The 19,211-nt window shown below is 34.7% G+C and overlaps 1 protein-coding gene across 7 annotated transcripts in view; it reads right to left on the bottom strand.

The window, feature by feature from the left end:
• The window catches only part of LOC100373842 (protein 4.1-like), an 83,634-nt gene that overhangs the window by 23,556 nt on the left and 40,867 nt on the right, over positions 1-19,211 (bottom strand). For 6 of the 7 annotated variants that reach the window (XM_078007848.2, XM_085493166.1, XM_085493169.1 and 3 more), the window contains exons 5-8: positions 9,523-9,598; positions 8,571-8,795; positions 3,809-3,896; positions 2,298-2,453 (exon numbers count right to left, since the gene is read on the bottom strand). In XM_078007848.2, the coding sequence (XP_077863974.2) occupies positions 2,298-2,453; positions 3,809-3,896; positions 8,571-8,795; positions 9,523-9,598 (545 nt within the window). The remainder of the gene's footprint in view (positions 1-2,297; positions 2,454-3,808; positions 3,897-8,570; positions 8,796-9,522; positions 9,599-19,211) is intronic. The other variant, XM_085493164.1, reaches the window with a different exon arrangement.

Raw genomic sequence — 19,211 nt, 5'->3', positions numbered from 1 at the left:
ATTTGTGTAGTTTGTTTGTCAAAGTAACCTGCAGCATGGAATTATGCTAAAAAACATGGTACATATGGAGTGCGTTCTACGGTACATGTGGACCGTGTTCTACGGTACATGTGGACCGTGTTCTACGGTACATGTGGACCGTGTTCTACGGTACATGTGGACCGTGTTCTACGGTACATGTAGACCGTGTTCTATGGTACATGTGGACTGTGTTCTACGGTACATGTGGACTGTGTTCTACGGTACATGTGGACTGTGTTCTACGGTACATGTGGACTGTGTTCTACGGTACATGTGGACCGTGTTCTACGGTACATGTGGACCGTGTTCTACGGTACATGTGGACCGTGTTCTACGGTACATGTGGACCGTGTTCTACGGTACACGTGGACAGTGTTCTACGGTACACGTGGACAGTGTTCTACGGTACATGTGGACAGTGTTCTATGGTACACGTGGACCGTGTTCTATGGTACACGTGGACCGTGTTCTATGGTACATGTGGACTGTTCTATGGTACATGTGGACTGTTCTATGGTACATGTGGACTGTGTTCTATGGTACATGTGGACTGTGTTCTATGGTACATGTGGACTGTGTTCTATGGTACATGTGGACTGTGTTCTATGGTACATGTGGACAGTGTTCTATGGTACATGTGGACAGTGTTCTATGGTACATGTGGACAGTGTTCTATGGTACATGTGGACAGTGTTCTATGGTACATGTGGACAGTGTTCTATGGTACATGTGGACAGTGTTCTATGGCACATGTGGACAGTGTTCTATGGCACACATGCAGATATATCATGGGTGGAGAATAAAACTGCTACACTCCTAATGATCAGAAAAACCAACGACAAGCCTCAACGATGAGTACAACACTTAAATGTGAAATGTGAAAGATGATTATACTACTGATGACCTTAGAATCCTGTGCTTATGTCTGTTAATAAATAATGCAATTTGCTAAGGTAATAACAGAATGATACAATGTAAACGTGAGCCTCCACTAAAAACAACACAAGAAAAGTCAGACATGTGCAGGACACCACCAAGAACTCATGGAGAGCAAGAAAGCCAGCCCTGTTTTCGCCCTTTGTAACCACAGTAGTGGATACAACGGAGGAAAATGATTTGCTGGGCAAAAAACTAGTCTTGTGATTCTCTCTCAATGAGAATATTGGACGCCATTTGCATTCAAGGTCTATTGACCCAATGGTTTCTGCGAAATTTTAGCCCCAACCTTATTGAGCTGAATTAGTGAAGACACGCGTGTATGCAAGTGTACAGAGACTATACGAGTGCAACACTGATATAGCAGTGCAGTTATATGTATGTTAACTAGCAAAGCCATCATGCACAAACAAAACACACCGACATATCGGAAGACGACACCACAGGACAACACTGACATGTACATACACATTGTAATCTGCAATATAATGAATTTTTAGACAACTTTTGCCAAAAGTCAAATTAAGGGATTGAACCAGGTCATTATGATATACCAGTGGGCGTGCTGTGTACACTTATCTTCTTCCAGAAAGTAAGACGAGTATGTATATTAAGCTCTGCAACTATCATTATTTTCTTTAAAATCAGTGCATTTGAACATACTCAAATCACCATAAAGCTTGAGTGAATGTTACTAGAGTCCGAGTCTGTGTGAAAATTGATGGAGAAAGTTTTCTGCCAGTGGGCAAGAGTTCGCAAAACATTTGACAATTTCTAGAACTCTCAGATTAATTACAGCAGCTAGGTGAGCATTTATTGATGTGTGTACTGAAGCCAAGCACCACAATGGCATTGAGCATGTCCAGAGAAGAAATGAATCTGTTTACAATGAAATCACAAGTTGGTATAGAGAGGGATGAATGAATGAATGGAGAACAATAACCACTAAGGTAAAATCATGCAGTTTAAAGCACAAACTGCTATAAACAACCCAAAAACAGCCACAGGGCAATAATCTTGCATGGTACTGTGGCAGTCAATGCGTTGAAATACAATCACTAAAACACAATGCAGCACACAGTCAAAGCAGCATGCTTTTTAGTACTGGGTGGAACACTAAAACAGCTTGCAAGTGACAAGTTTATTAACACCACGATTCCACAGTCCTTCCTTCTTTCCTTCCTTCCTTCCTTCCATCCTTGCACACATTGTCTCGTATGACTGTAGACCTGAAACGTCCTACCAAACAAAGATGGTCTGTGGAGTCCTGGCACATTTTAGCCAAAGAGTCATGCATCAAATCTTCGGAAAACTGCTGAAACAATAAAAAGGGTTCTTACTACCTCTCCTGGCCGGATCTTAATGTAGAAGTTGTTTCTCTTGTACGAGATCTTAAGAATCTTAGGCCAAGCAAAGCGATTGATTCTCAGCCTGTCACGATAAATCAACAAGCCATTTGCACAGACACCAAGCATAATATCAACACCTTCTGAATCCTGGAATCAAAACAAAAAAAAATGTGAAGTTGAAATTTAAAAAAAAAAAAAAGTTTAACATCCAAGTTAATTTTTGCCACCATTCACAAACAAAACCACATAATTTTTTCGATATTCTTCAAACATTTTAATTTCATACCAGATAATGGAAAAACTATTTGGTCAAAAACTTAAATAATAGAAAAATATGCAAAATTTGGAGAGGAAAATTAATTGGTTAAATACAAAAAAAATCAATGAAAATCTGAGTATCATACTAATACATCATTGACTTGTGTAGAAAATCTTTTCAAGCAGCGCCCTCTATGGCAAGATTTGCATATTACTGTATAGTGCTATCCTCAGGGCGGATCTACATCACAAGACGTTCCATGTTGCTACGACACGCACCACTGTTACATGCATTTCTTTGGGCTCTGTGCGCGCTGCTGTGGAACGCCGGTCGAGCCAGTGAAAATTCGAGAAAACAACACAAACTCAACTTTGAAGTAATCCCGAACAATCAAATTTATATATGTTACACACGTAGGGCTAATCTTGTTTCACTGTTCAGAGGAGTCTCAACAATCATCCCAAAGTACAGTTTTCAGCGAGTTTTTGGTCTTTGTTTTCACCGCCACGGGTTGCCAGGCGGTGAAAATGCCCGGATGTCCGCCCCGAGGATACTGCTCTCTCTTTAATGAGGAATACTATTCACAGTACAGCAAATGTGATTTTGGGTTTGTATGCGCTTCTATTGGACTTGCACTTCTCAGAGAAAATACGGTAGCTGAGTTTTATTTTCGCTTATTCTACCATCAGTTCAAGGACTAAATTAAAACCCAGTGAATCTTTCAAAAGTAAAATAAAAAGCAAATTTACAAAAATGGCTGAAATTGAAATGTTTAATCTGTCAACATTAAAAGAACCCAGTGAATATTCCTTCTATGGTAACATGGTCCACTAATGGAAATAATGGCAATTGATTTATAATTGAATTACACAAGTTGGGCTGTTCAACTTGATAAAATCTAGGAATATCACAGCAGGAATAAATCTTTTCTCATCAGTAATCACCAACAGATGTTTTTCCTTTCCCTGGGCATGTATAGCAACAGGGGTCTATGTTTTTGAACTTTGAATATTGGGTAATTTGAACTGGTAGTGGTTGAGCATAGGACTCCGCTTTCATGTGAACTTAATACACAGAAACAGCCAATGTGTTGGTGCTGAGCAGTCAAGTTTAATAATTGATAAAGGCCTATTGATACTGAACACTTGGATGTGTAACTTGTAGGGGATCATGTATTGGAAGTCTCTCATGAAACGTTACATTGTACAAGGGGGAAGGGGAAGGGCACCAATAATTCACTTACCCGAGCATGATGTAGGTCCACTCCGTACATTGCTAATTTCTTAGCATTTTCCAAATAATGGAGTTCAGCCTCTGCAGGAGTTTGACCCCTAAAAAGAGATGATAATAAACATGTAGAATTAATCTATTGGAATATGCTGTTAATGACGTATCTATTTTGTAATTAGTTCTGTAAATTCCAAGTTTAAAACCTGTGAAATACGTTTGTTAAGATGGAATGACATTGAATCCTACATTTGTAAAACTATCATTTTGAATATTTTCATCTTGCACCAAGGATAACATGTGGCAACATTAATATCCTGTTTTATCAGACCGACTTCTGGTTCAATATACTATAGAATCAATTTTTCGCTGAAGGAATGATTCAGTGAAAATAAAATCCAGCAAATATACCTTTCTTCCTATATTTTACATTCAACTCATCAACAATCAGTGAAAATAAATTCCATACAAAACACCCAAAAAGTTTTTTTTAGCCAAAATTAATTCCAGCTAAAATAATTTATTTTACAGTACACTTTTACAACTTTATAACATCATGATATCGAAAATGAAAAAAAACAAAAACAATTGGGGTCATCTGACAATTTTTTGAGATACAGAACGAAATGTCATCAAACATGATCAAAATATTTACACTGGTTACTATAGCAAGATTATATCTTCATATCTCAAAATTTTGCTGGGTGACACAGAGATGAACAAGGTATATATTATTAATGACATATACAGGTTGAAAATACTTTTTCATTATACATGATGGAAGACCACCTCCCATAGTGCATTTGCTTCTATGTACAGTAACTATGCTCAGGAGGGCAAATTTAGAATTCAGCTTGAACTGTCCTAAAGTGAAGAAGTAGTCACCTTTGCATATGGCAGATGTCCATAGAGTATCATTAACAAACAAGCATATACCCATAGCCTTAGAATTATTAGTGCATGTTGTTATTGTACATGTACAGGTGACAGTCCCTCCGCTACAAATGGAATATTTTGGAGTTTCTGGTCCCTGTGATTTCTATATATCTCAGCAACATGTGGGCGTGTTCAAATTCAATTCAGAATATAGATTCACTAGCTCCTGAATATCTTAATATGCAGTAAAGGAACCACAAACTCTTCAAATTGTCACCTGCCATATATTTAGCGAACTTAGGTGGCAAACAAAGACGAACAAAATAGAGAATTTGATGACATACACTGAAACTTAGTCTATCCAAGTACGCATGTACACAGACATAAGCATCTATATATTACTAGCACTAACAAGGTCAGACATTTGATGTAAATCTATTCCATTTGAGTGATACACGATAATTGAAAAATGTGCCTGATTTCATTCCAATGAACATAGGGCACCTAACAAAATTGGTTAAGTATTGCACTGCATTAGAGGTATTTGAAGGATTTCATTCAACAACCAGCAGCCTGCGAATTTTTCATACATTACAGAGTACTCCTTTCCCCTCACATACAATTATTGCTAAACTGCCTGAATTTTTGATGGATTTGTCACTTTGTAAGACTAAAAGAGTATTTGGATTCCAAGTGATTTTAGATTGCAGTAAATTGTCAATTGTTTGAAACTGACGGTCTATTTTCATCCAGGACATATTATTTATCACTGCAAAAAAAAAAAAAAAATCATTTGATATTGAAGAAATCTATTTTTGTACAGTATTCAAATTTTATTGTGCTTTGTGTGAGCATAGAATGGGACTCGCATCATGTCACATCATGTCACATGACGAGACTGAGCCTCCAGCACAAGATGATCTACGGTACATATTATTTAAACGGCGGCCATCAATCTATTGCAAAATGTGCCTTTTTAGCCAAAATGATATTTAAGCTAATTTAGCGGTATTCTGCAATTTTGCATTCAAGGTGTTGCTAATTTAACAGAAAGTTCACTCTCACAACGAGATAGTTCACACGCTAGGTAAATTCTGTTAATTCATGCATCGAGGCAAATTCGGTAAAATTGCATGTAGCTATAACACGTTTCACAGTATTCTCCATCATGGCTACCTGTATCAAAGCTAACAAAGCCGTTATTTTTCATCAAATAACTGGACGCATTTCATTCTGAACACCATATAACAATGGTGGAGTTTAAGACTGCATGATAGCTTGTCAAAGGAACACCACTTTTGATTGCATAAGGCAAGTTGAACATTTTATACAGTTTTTGATTATAAATTAGTGCAAGTTTTGGGGGTACATTTTAGGTTAGGGGTTCATTTATTACAAGGGCTTTTGGTCAAGTTACAGCCTGATTTGACATGTTTAACATTTTTAAAATAATTATTTACTAGCGTAGTACCAGTATTCAAAATGGAGACCTATACCGAACTCCTCACTTCTGTTGTATGCTAATGTCCAACATTCAATCACCAGAGGTTTGAAATTTTAATTAAAATCCAGCATGGAAACAAAAAACAAGTACAGTTGGGTCAACTTAAAAGGGGATTAGTCTATTATTTCCTGTGGGCACAGAGAATGTTTAGATAACCAGAAACCCAACAAAAAGCTGCAGAGTTTTGTTTCTGCTTAAGAGAATATTGGCTCACTGAGCCCCACTCCTCAATACCGTATTTGTAGTAGTGCATGCATTTGTGTGAATTGCATAGATTTTTCCACAATCCAAATGATATTTTATCAACTCAGTATACATCCAATGCAATGTTGGGTTTATATGTGCTTCTATTGGATTATTATTTGATGAAAGAGTTTTCTTGAAGGTTTGGTGTGCATACTACATGTATACATGTACAGGATGGAAAACAGTAGTGTTGGGTTTGAAACTGAAACTGAAAAAACACTGACACATGGGCCTCAAAATCAGAATAGTGCAGTTTATATAGGAGACTGAAACAAAGCATGGAACTGGAAGGAGGAAAAAGGCAAGACTTCCTGCTCAATAGAGCTGAACATAAAGCAGTGGTTTGTAACAACAGTCGACAACCTATCAACCTATGGCACGAATAATTAGTCAAATCAACAACAGTTTGACAATCGTACGTTAAACTCATTTATCAAACAGATTGCCCTTTTTGAATACTTGCTAAGGAATGCTTGGGTAATATGACAATATATTCGGGTTGATTCATGACTTCACCAAAACAGGTAAAGCCAACTGTGTTGCATGGGATGGTAATACTAGGGCTGACAGACAACTTGTTTTGAAATTGATGTCTGGCATTTTTTGTGCCAGGTAACATTATGTGTCAGACGTTTCTCCTGCACGCAGCATTCATCTGTCATCGTCCGCCCAGTTACTGACTTAAGATCTCAGGGGTAGGATAATTCATCAAACAGCATGCTCTTTATTAACAAATATTGGGACTTTCTCTTCTACATTTACCCTGACGATGTGTGAAGGCTCACTTCGATTACATCAAGTTTGTGACGGGTATGTCTAATTTGTTTACTGAAAAATGGACCAATAACCTATGCAGTGAGGGAACTGTCAAATTGATATTCCTCAACTGCTTCTTGCCCCACCCTCACAACACTACCACTGCCACCAACACCCGACCCCCAACTAGAGCGATGCTGGAGTTAAAAAGATTGTACTCTGCATTTTTGGTTATCTTTGGTTTCTATCCATCTTACAGGATCTTGAGCGCATGGTTTTTTGTTTGTTTTTTTCTCATCCAATATTGCAATATTGTAAATGGTTGACCTTAAAGTAGAACTTGAACTGAATACGTGACCTGGTGAATTTGACATCAACAGTGCAGCAAAAACAAATCAAAATCAATCAGATGAAAAAAATAAAACTACCACATGGATGACAATAATTCTAAAATATGTAAGCATAATACAAGCAAAACAAATGTAATATTGTACTAAATATAATATGGAATTCTTTCAGTCACTTTATGTACATGTAGCCAAAATATGGACAAACCTGAGCAAATATAGTATACTTTAGGGGACTGAATCAACACATATGCCGAGTGAGAATCAAGGCTTTTTAAGTTAACCTTTAGTCTTAAGCAGAGAGAAAAGTTCTGGGCTGTTCAAGTTACTTCAAGGACGCAACTACATAGTACCATCACAGACTGAACTCTTCTAACTCTATGGAATGAGGAGAATTCAGGTCAGGTGAAATTAATTTTATTTATGGTTATATGTTTAGACCAATAAATGTCAACAGTTTGAAATTGCAGGTCCTTGTGACACGAAACTGTGATCTGACTTAGTTACTCATCTTTGATTTGGGTCAAAATTGAATTGTATTCTATTCATTAAGCCACTTGTGAAAGTTAACTGCTGAAAACAAGAAACAAATAGTGGGCTGTTTGAGAAAATCAGTTGGCTCAACGATGTTTTACCACAAGACACAATAGCAAACAATAGTACATTTATGCTTATGAGAAATCAATTGATGGTTAAGCCCTCAGTCGAGGGATGAGATCATAGAGTCAAAACCACCTAAAATAAATACCAACGAGACAGAAACAGTTGTTTTATTAATAACAAAAGTCCACAGAAAATTTTAGGATAGAAAAATAGCATGTGAATCACAACAGGGGAAGAAAAGCACAACAGTTTCTTTGAAAAGCAGACTATGGGTATACATGCATTTCCAAGGGAGGGTGGCACCTTGCACAACTCTGCCACCAAGATGACACATGGCAGTTGTACACTAAGACAGTATTGACACGTCTCCAGACTCTCCTCATACGCTTATATGTATATACACAACAGGAACGCTATTCAATCCTGCACCTTTTATCTGTACTCACTTGTGGGTTTTGTGTAATTCCATAATCTTTTCTTCTAGTTCTCTTGCTTGATTTGGAGCAAAACGAAAGTCTGAAAGATAGGTTGGATCGGTTCCATGTTCTTCAGGGTCGTAGTCACCTAGTTCAGCTTGCACGATATAAGAGCCTAATAAAGCATGAGTTACAAAGGAACAGGGAAGCTTGCCCTTCAGTATGTCGTCTCTAAGCTGTAAAACCAGATGATACCTATAATAATAGAAAGTAATGATTAGTTGTATTTTTGTAAAACGTAGGAATCTAATTAAAAAATCAAATCAAATATTTTGTTTACAACAAGGGCCTAACATAGAAATGGAAGGTATCGCTACATCACATAGACGTGGTAAAGTTCAACATAATTTTTATTAAATTAAATTTTAATAATTAAATTTTTAAGTTGTTTAAAAATTGGGATACAAACATGTTCGCAATAGAAAATTATGTCCATTTGTTTCAAATCCTCCCAAAAAATTTTGAAAAAAAACCCATAAAAATAAGCAAAATTTGGCACTCAAAATGGTTAAAACTGAACTTGTCATACAGTACTAAGTTAATATAGTGGGTACACATGATCCCCAGCATGTAGTATTCTCACAAGAAACATTTGACTCGTGATTTAATTTTTTGTCCCAGGTTTTTTTACTCCCACGAGACAAATGGTTTCACAAAAATGTAAGAAAATACAAGTGACAATAAGTGTTGAATAAAATTCAAACACAATAAACTAACGAGAACAAAATAGTTCATGTATGTCTAGTTTCACATGGATGGGTAATTATCTCATACTTTCTAAACTGATGGAACAATTCTACCCCATGTGTTTAATTTCTGGTAAGAACATTGAGCATGAGTTGGCTGGATTGGCCACTTGTACTTGTTTTTTTATCACACAATTATCACATTTTGAAACGGCAACAGGGACAACACTACTCACCTGGTGATATCTTCTTGTAATTGTGATGGGTCTGGGGGGTAAAACTTGACATTGAAATTAAAAACCCATGTGCCACCTGCAAAAATAAACAGACAAGATATTATTAAAATGATGAAAGATACATAATTCATACATAATCAAATCTGAGAAATATCACTATCATAAAAACAACCACATCAACCAAATACCGTATTTGCTCTATTATTAATGCATGCATACAGTGTGTCTGTAGTGAAAATATAATGGTGCAGAGTACAATAAATGCAATTTCTATTCTTTAATTGTTACTCGGTAGTATATTTTAGTTTACTTCTATTTGATATGGGCTTCTAATGGAGTAAAGTAATTACAACCAGCACATATAAACAACAAAGTACAACAAAACAGTTTTTTTTTTTTTTTTTTTTTTTTTTTTTTGAGAGAGAGAATTTACTGAATCATCATCTTATTTTCCACCTAAGACACCTGTAGAAGAGTTCTGTCCTATGATGTAGAAAACAGACATACTAGAATAATAATCAATTTCCCAACTGCCATATGAGATGAGACGTTGCTGTGCAAGATAGTTTGCAAGCTGCAAGCAACTGAACTATCTAGTGTTGAGTTTGAACCTACAGGGAACATTGTAAACACATTTATTGGGATGTTCATTTGAGTTACAATCTAAATTTGATGAGATTTAGCTCATATACATCCCTAACTAGTCCACCATAATTGTTCTATTATTGGTGACATTTTAGAATGTTGTATTTCATGTCATTGACTATAAGCTAGGTAAAATGAATAATAACGGCGATATAAGATTATATCGAAAAGTGTGCACTCAGGCAGGCAGTACGGGACTGCATCAATCACTGATGATACAAACACCGTACTGCCTATGCTTTTGCATACTTGCCATATTCTCATAACATAGTATACACCTCGTAATATACAATCATTTACATTTTCATCAAAAAGATAGAAATGATTCTGGAATGCAAAAACGTTTTGATGAATTGCTTAATGATTTGCAATAGCAGCTGACAGTAAAGTGTTATTGAAATATGTTGATATAAAAGAGATGCACTGAAAACATTCTTTAAAGCGAGGGAATCGTCACCTGCGCATGCAGCAGACGACCATACCGTGTTGTGTCGTTAACAAACAAGCGTCTAGCCATGAGCCTTAGCATTTTTAGTGTGCGTTGTTATCGTCGCTTGGGACTTGATTCTTGCGCATGCACAGGTGACGATCCCTCTACTTTAAAGCATATTCCAACATGATAAATGGAACATTTTGTAATAACACTAGCAGAGTAGTGCAGAGCACAAAATGATATCATGAAGGTCATACATCCTCGTATTTCATGAAAGTATTGTCGTTGTCTAACGGTAATAAAATAATGATTGTATACACAATGATGTACAGCAAGTATTACCAGACATGTAGCTGACATTGATGTAAACAGTAGCTGTGTTTGAGCAAAAAAATAAGTTTTTATTCAATATTTAACTTTTTGCTGTAATATAATTGCAGCTTGCCTGGCACACCTTAATTTCAAATTTCTAATATAGATAAATGAAACATTTACTTTCAAAATATTTTCATGGGAAAAACACATGACGATAACGATACAATGGTATCAATAAATTGATAGTTATTGATTTTTAACAATTGAACATAAATTGTTAGTGAGTGGAACCCAAGTAGATTATAAGACTCGTACATTTTAATGCACAAATCGATGAATTATTACAATAAACATTTACTGAATAAAAGGGGTTAAGAAATATGGAGTAAAAACTTATTAAATAAAGATGATTTTAGAGTAGAAGAAATGTACAGGTACCCTACTTTGTAACAGTATTTAAATGTAAATACTATGTCTTTATTCTGAATCAATAAGATAACCATAAATATATTTAAAGCACTATAATTGTTACACCATGTTGTGTTCGGTACTTACATTGTGTCATTCACTACAAATTTAGCCTGACATGTCTACATGTTTATCAGTCAGGAGTTTGGATTGGAGGGTTACAATTAAGATCATGATAGCTGAACCCAAACGCAACACTTTAGAATGTTGGGACCATGCATTGTTCTCAGGCATTTTTTGAGCATAGCAGTTTTATTAGGTGTTTTGAAAAAAAAATAGAAATTATTCTTATATGCAAATAAAAGCGACTGTTCAAAAATAATCTGCTTTTTATAGAAATTAGGTTTATATTGTTATGCAGACTGAACCAATATGATGTTCAGAGGAGGATACTTAATAAATAGGGGAATGAGATAACATCAGTAGTCAGATAAGTTTGTTGCATTCTAAACGAGAAATAACACTCAAGTTAATACTGTAAAATACTTCATTTTAGCTGGAATTAATTTCCCTAGAAAAGATATTTTTATGGATTTTTGACGAGCTGAATGTAAAATATGAGAAAAACATTATTTTCACCAATTTATCCCATAAATTCCAAGTGAAAATAAGATAGTTTACAGTACACTGTAAAATACTTTATTTTAGCTGGAATTAATTTTCGCTGAACAGACTTTTTACGCGTTTTGTATGGAATTTATTTTTACTGAATTTTGACGAGTGGAATGTAAAATGCAAGAAAAATGGTATATTCGCTGGATTTTATTTTCACTGATTCATTCCTTGATTAAAAATAACAAAATTAAATTACAAGCGAAAATAAAGCATTCCACAGTACCAAATTATTTTTTGTCATGGCAGCACATCATCACTAGAGGCGCTTTTTATTAAAAAGGTATATTGGCAACACCTCAGAGATATGTAAAATACTTATAAAAAATTGTCAGCAATTTATTACTTTGAATTGCATATTATGGATTATACAGATATGTGAAAAGTATTGGCACATGATACTAGGCAAATACACTAACCATAATTCCTTTATCCATTTGTTTATCATAAATAAACACCACACATTTTAATGAATAGCTGTACCCGAATTTTTAAATTTCTTGGATACCCATCGAATCCCACAAACTTGGGAAAACACAATCTTTTAAACCCAAACCTTAGCATCAGCTCTGAAGTGAGAGTAGACTACATTTATGTTATTAACAAATGTCAAACGTCAACAACAGCAATAATGAAAAGGTTTTAAACATAGACCAATGGTTTCTTGCTCAAGTATTTTACTAGGTCCTATGAAAATGTAGTTTCTATGTGGTTACTAGGGTCACTAAGAATTAGATGGCCATACTAAATTATAAATGGGAAAAGGTTTACAACATGTTGTGAACAAATATTGGTAGAATTATTGCCCTAAAAATATGTTGATCAGATGAGTGGATCAGTTTCTTGTGTCAAATGAAGTTAAACAAAGATAACTAATCATATGTGGAAGTGCTTTTTAAAAGAAGTCAAAGATTTCCTAATTTTTGCTGGACAATGATCACAATAATTGAGTGACCTAATCTGTCACTAATTTTATTTTCTTGCATTTTCAAAGAGGTAAATTTTACTGTACAGATATATTTAAAGGGTTAACAAACATGTTTTATTGTGATTTTAAATTTGTATTTGTGGCCTAACTACAGTATGAACAAGCTCCTGATTATGCAATTGCCATTATAACTAAATATGTAAATTACGTTCAACAAAACTGTCACAATGATGGAGTGAGGAGTCAATTGAACTGCGAAGGAAACAAAATTATTCATGGTTATATGGAAAAAAGACCAAATTGACTGCTGACTACCTCAAATACATATTTAATGAGATAGTATTAATGGTTCAAGAAATTATTGTTGAACCTAAAAGTCATATTAAATATTTACTTATTTTTAAATGTCAAATGGACAGGGTTTGAAGTTAGCTTATTTCACTGACACCGTGCTGAAATAAATCTGACTGAATATTCACATTAACCATAAAAGTTAAATTCTTGCCATTCACAGTGAATTTTAAACCCAGCAAATATTTCTCTGTCTGCAGTAATGTATATAGATTACTGTTACGAGTTGTCAGCATGTCACATGTATCAAAATTGCTAATCTGATTTTATTTAAATGAACATTGGAATTTTGTATTTCATTTTTTTTTTTAAAACCATAGCACGATCCTGGAAATATCTCTTACACCTGAACTGAAATATTAATACGGTAAACATTTATGGTTAATGCATCTGTGTCAGTTTTATTCCCAGATGACTCATTATGTTTGAAATGAAACAGAATTGACATCATCAATTTCATGAAGGTTAGTGACCGTAAATGAAAGAACCTTTAGTAGAAACATATTCCAGACAGAAGGTAAATATTTGCTTTATGGAACAGTTAATTATACTCTGGCAATGGCAAAGTTAATTCAAACAAGGAACGTGCATGCAATTGAAGAACAAGGGGTGCTACATAATACTAGTCTTTTCAGTGTTCCGTGTATATTATAAACAACAAAACAAGTCTATGCTAATTATATGCAAATTAGAATGCTGATCTTGCATGTTATGTTTGTAAAGTACATTATTAACTGAACCACAGGGGACTACAATTAAAATTACGTGCAACTTTTCAAGACTGGAAAAATTGGGTTAATTGCAATTACGTCCCACATGTATCCTAATTCAACATAATATTGCACAAAACTAATTTCCATGAATTTCCAGTCAGGGTAAATAACATTTTATAACAATGAACATTTCACGAGGAGGAGGAGGAGGATTGGGAGGACTAAGACAGGGACATATGCTTGTCACAGAATTACTGTCCCTTAATTCTTAATATGATGAACATTAATTCAACAGTTTATCGAATTATGTCAGTTCATACAACCCTTGTATTTTTAAAATTTGAAAGAATGCTCAAGACGCATTGTACCGGTATTCCATGTAACAGGCAGCATATACCATAAAATCTGTATTAGAAGCCGCATCTCTAATATAAGTCGCTCCCATTTTTTTTGAACAATTGAGAACCCAACATTCATCATATGTGTAGATGCTCTAATAGAAGCAGCATACCCACTGTTGCATTCTACCATTTTAATAGAAGCCACGGCTTCTAATACAGATTTTACAGTAGCTCTTACGATACTGAATCTGATAATTTCATTTTCAGAATTGCAGGCAATAACAAAATCTCAAGGAGTTTGTGTTCATCTGCTGGTAAATTCATTGTTACTCATTTGAATAATTCAATATAATATATTGCACCTTATCGATAGTACAGTTATCAGGGTCAATAAACTATTAATGACCTCAATATAATTGACAGTATTCATATATCACTGTCACATTCCCATACAGCATATTCCAAGCTGACCTTTTTATTAAACTCATTAATTCAACACCTAGTTTTGATAACATACATCACTCGAGCGTACCTGGATATTTCCAGGGATCTTTAAGGTTTTGCAAAAAAGGGGACAGTGATGGTAGGGGAAAGACATTTTTCCTGGAACTCAAACCTTATTTTTAAGATTCTTAGGAAAATGTATTTCTATTGCAGAACAAATTATTTGAGGTTTACTAATACAAAGTGTCTTGAATGAAATTTGAAAATAACCTGCAATGCGAACATTTTGTAAAAAAAAAAAATTCTACACGGAAAGTTACAGAAAACAAAACGTATTGATAAAAATCGTACAAATACACACATGTACATGGAAGAGAATATGTTTTTTTTTTTGACAGCTACATCATGTGAAACAAAATATGAGGAAAAAATTGTACAGTAGTAGCCTTGAGTTTATGGTAGTCAATCCAATATACATTTTTTTTTTCGTATTCTGTGCCAACCCAAAAGACCAGAATTGACGATGATAAGTACATGGCATTTAAAGCTATGGATTTAGAGGCTCACATCCGATATCTATGCTGATTATATGACAGATACTATAACAAGATGATCATCATCACAGACTTAATAGTATCAATACAAGTCGTTACCTAGCAACTGTTGCTATTTAACCAAAGCTTTACTTCATTCCCATTTATTTACTCCAATGATGTCTGTTGGTTGTTTACTATCTAACTTATATTTTTTAACATATATAGACAGGATTATTCATTTTCAAGATTATTACTAGATAAACATGAAAAACAGTTGACTAATATTAATTAATAATGTATCTTTGTCATTTTATTCTCAAAGCCTGCAATGGACAGAGATCAGTTTATATTGCTTCAATAGTGCAACCAATTTACTGTATTAGTACTACAAGTGCTTAAGAAATCAGCTCAAAATAAATTGTATTTTAATGATAAACGTACAATAAGTGCAATTTTTGTTTTATGTATGGAAATTTGTATTCTTGTTGATCTGAGATAATTGTTAACAGCTTTCCATTTGTTACATAATATTACAATCAATGCTTTATTTTAAAGTTGCATTTTAGATTATGCATAATTTCATTTGCTACAGCAATTATCGGTACTTTATGTTATTTAATGCAGTTTTTCATAAATTCTTGATTAGTTTTTAGAAAGTGCGTTATAAGCAAACAATTCACTATTATCAGGTATTATTAACCTTCTCACCACCAGAATTTCTCACCCAAATTTTCTGCACCTTTTTTCTAATATTCTTCAATATTTGTGGATACAAACCCTAATTTTGGAGACAACAGACAAAATTTGTGTCAATTTTCAGTTTTTACTCAAAAGATTTTGCTATATTTGTCCCAATCTTCTGAAGGAAAGTGCAGACTATAAATGGGACTATTTTGTGAATTTGCAATGAAAAGAGGAACTGGTGGTAAAAAGGTTAACATTATCAGTTTTCATCTCAGTCATCTTCAGACTCCTGTCTGAAAACTGAAATAAAGTGGTCATTGCCAAGAACTCCTCAAACCACATGAGCACACAGTGTAGATGAAGACACAGATGTCTTGTAAGGAATTACTTCAGTGTCCCCAGAGACTTGTGATCAAAATATAACCAGAAAATGCCAGTCTGTCTGACCTACATAATTCAAACAATATTGAGTTGTCAAGATTGAATTACTTTTATTGATATGACGAAAACTGTTTATAACATGGAACATACCATTATACTGTAGGGTAGTACAAAAGAATCAGGGTGGGGCATATCTTGCCTAGACTGTTGTTCCTATATTTTTTCCAAGCTTTGAAATACCTAAGAGCTGGGGCTTAGTTTTCTGTTTACCCCCACATCAATTCATTTCTGAATACAAAATTTTTTGTTAATGAACCATTTTTGCAGTACAATAACTAAATTCTAATTCCTCCAGCGTAATCAAACATACCTTGGCTTCTATCTCTATTATGAACTTATAAATGGTTCTAGCCTGGATCCACCAAAGTTTCAGACTTGGTTTTCTACTACTGACTAAGCCATTAAAGGGAGAGGATCGTCACCTGCGCACGTGTGCGAATTGAGTCCCAAGTGACGATAACACATGCTAAAAATGCAAAGGCTCATGGGTAGACGCTTCTTTGTTAACAATGACACCATGGCCATCTGACGCATACGCATGCGTATGTGACAACTCCCCTGCTTTAAATCATCTCTTAAACATTTTGGAACTTTTTTTTTAAGCATGAACAATAACAGGCACTGACCCTTAAAAGGAATGGTGTGCCCAGTGCACCAGATATAAGGCCTTGAAAACAAATTTATTTACAGAGCAAAACAATAAATAAACCTCAATGATATCAATTTCCAACGACAACTGCAGTGTTAGGGTACATCCTACATGTATGTCTTAATTCGGTGGGAAAATCTAGACATATAGGAACATAGAACAAACTATGTTCAACTTAACAGAGAGCAGCTGTGTTAAATGCATGATCTTTATTTTGGTAGAACCAAGGGTTTCAATTAAGATAATAAAAATTGTGTTTTTTAACTATCAGCTTGGGTGGTTAGGCAAACAGTAAAAACCATGATGTGAAAAACCTGTCTAAACTGCACACCCATCTCAGGCCCTATAGATGGGAATATTCAGTAAAACCTGGTGAAACTGAACACAGTGTGCTAACAGAAGTGAACACCTTTCCAGTTCCTTTAAAAAAAAAAGAGTGATTTTCAAGCTAGCTAAAACTGCATTCACAGAAAAGAATAACATGATAAAACATAAAATATGCATACTGGCAATGTTTGGAGACAGTGATAGAATACACTTGGTGGTATGAACAACAAAATAATTATTATTAAGGTGGTCACAGGTGTGATCATAATTTGCTCATTGAACAGACACTGGTAAGGGTTGGCTGGTGGTTAGGTGTGGTGGTGTATGGCAGATTGGGGAATTGAGTGGATCACAAGACTGGTTACTTTTACCGATTGAAGCAATGAAAAACAGTTCATCATGTTGTGGTTTTGCTTAATAATGGCTAGAAGACACATCAATGAAGACTAGACGCCCTGAAGAAGTGTTTGTGTGAGCGTCTAATAAGTATAAAATGGCATGGGTAAGGTAATTACGTTTTATATAGTTTAATAGAGATAAGAGTGTAGACGAGATGATACAGAGATGTAGGAATGAGGGTGATGAGAAGTACTATATAAAGAAGCCAGACACACAGCTGCTAAATTAAAAGAATCAGAGAAATCAAACACCATAGAAATTCTGAGGTGTAAATAATAAACTTAGATAAGATTGAGACGACTTTTACAGTTATTTAACTCAAGTCACTACTAATAAACCTTATAGATGATGCGAATAGACCACACTAATAAACTATGCAAGTAATGTCACAATAAATTCATGCTATGAATCTTAGTACCTGATAGATAAATATAATGTACAGCGAAGTGATTATACATGTACAATCATGGTACCATAGAGGCATATACATTGACTACACACAGTGCTTGGCTTCATTCAAGGTACATGCAAGAGAAGTTGTAGGGCTTCATTCAAATTATATGCAAATTATGCACATATACACCAAGTTAGGGTGGTTCATTAAAATTATATACAAATTATGAACATATACACTAAGTTAAGGAGTTCATTAAAATTATATGCAAATTATGCACATATACACCAAGTTAGGGGTTTCATTAAAATTATATGCAAATTATGAACATATACACCAAGTTAGGGGTTTCATTAAAATTATATGCAAATTATGAACATATACACCAAGTTAGGGATTCATTCAAATTATATGCAAATTATGAACATATACACCAAGTTAGGAGGTTCATTAAAATTATATGCAAATTAGGCACTCAGAAGCTACAAGTAAGACAACTTTAGTGAGAGAATATATAAATTGCACACCTGCAAACTGTTTTTCACTGAAATGATAATAATATTCAATCCAAAGATGGGTGAAAAATGCCACCGTGCCAAGGGAAATGCACTAGATTTAATGTGTGCTATTTCGTTGAATGAATCATGTCTGCGTTTTCCAACAATTTGTTTACCTTACAAAAATTTACGACAGCAGGTCTGAAAAAAAGCTATTAATCACTGAGGAATAAAACTAGCAACTGTTTGCTAGTAATAGTAAGGTTCAGTTACGAGGTAGTTTTACAATCTTACTGAAGTAGCGTGTAAAAGAACTGTTAACGGTGCATGAAATGTTAATCTTGATGACATCACTTGAACAATAAACACACTAATAGGTAGAGGGGAAGGTAGAGTGTTGAAGCATGAGTGTCCACTGATGGGAACAGTACCAGATGAAAAGAAGGAATCAGATTGGGGGGGGGGGGTCTCATCGCTCACTAAGTGGTGCAGTAAGTAATCGTTTTGACGGG

This window comes from Saccoglossus kowalevskii, chromosome 18 (genome assembly GCF_978046115.1).
Source record: "Saccoglossus kowalevskii chromosome 18, keSacKowa6.1, whole genome shotgun sequence".
Classification (NCBI taxonomy): Eukaryota; Metazoa; Hemichordata; class Enteropneusta; family Harrimaniidae; genus Saccoglossus; species Saccoglossus kowalevskii.
The sequence above is the reverse complement of the archived record's forward strand: the minus strand, read 5'-3'. Positions and strand labels throughout refer to the sequence as shown.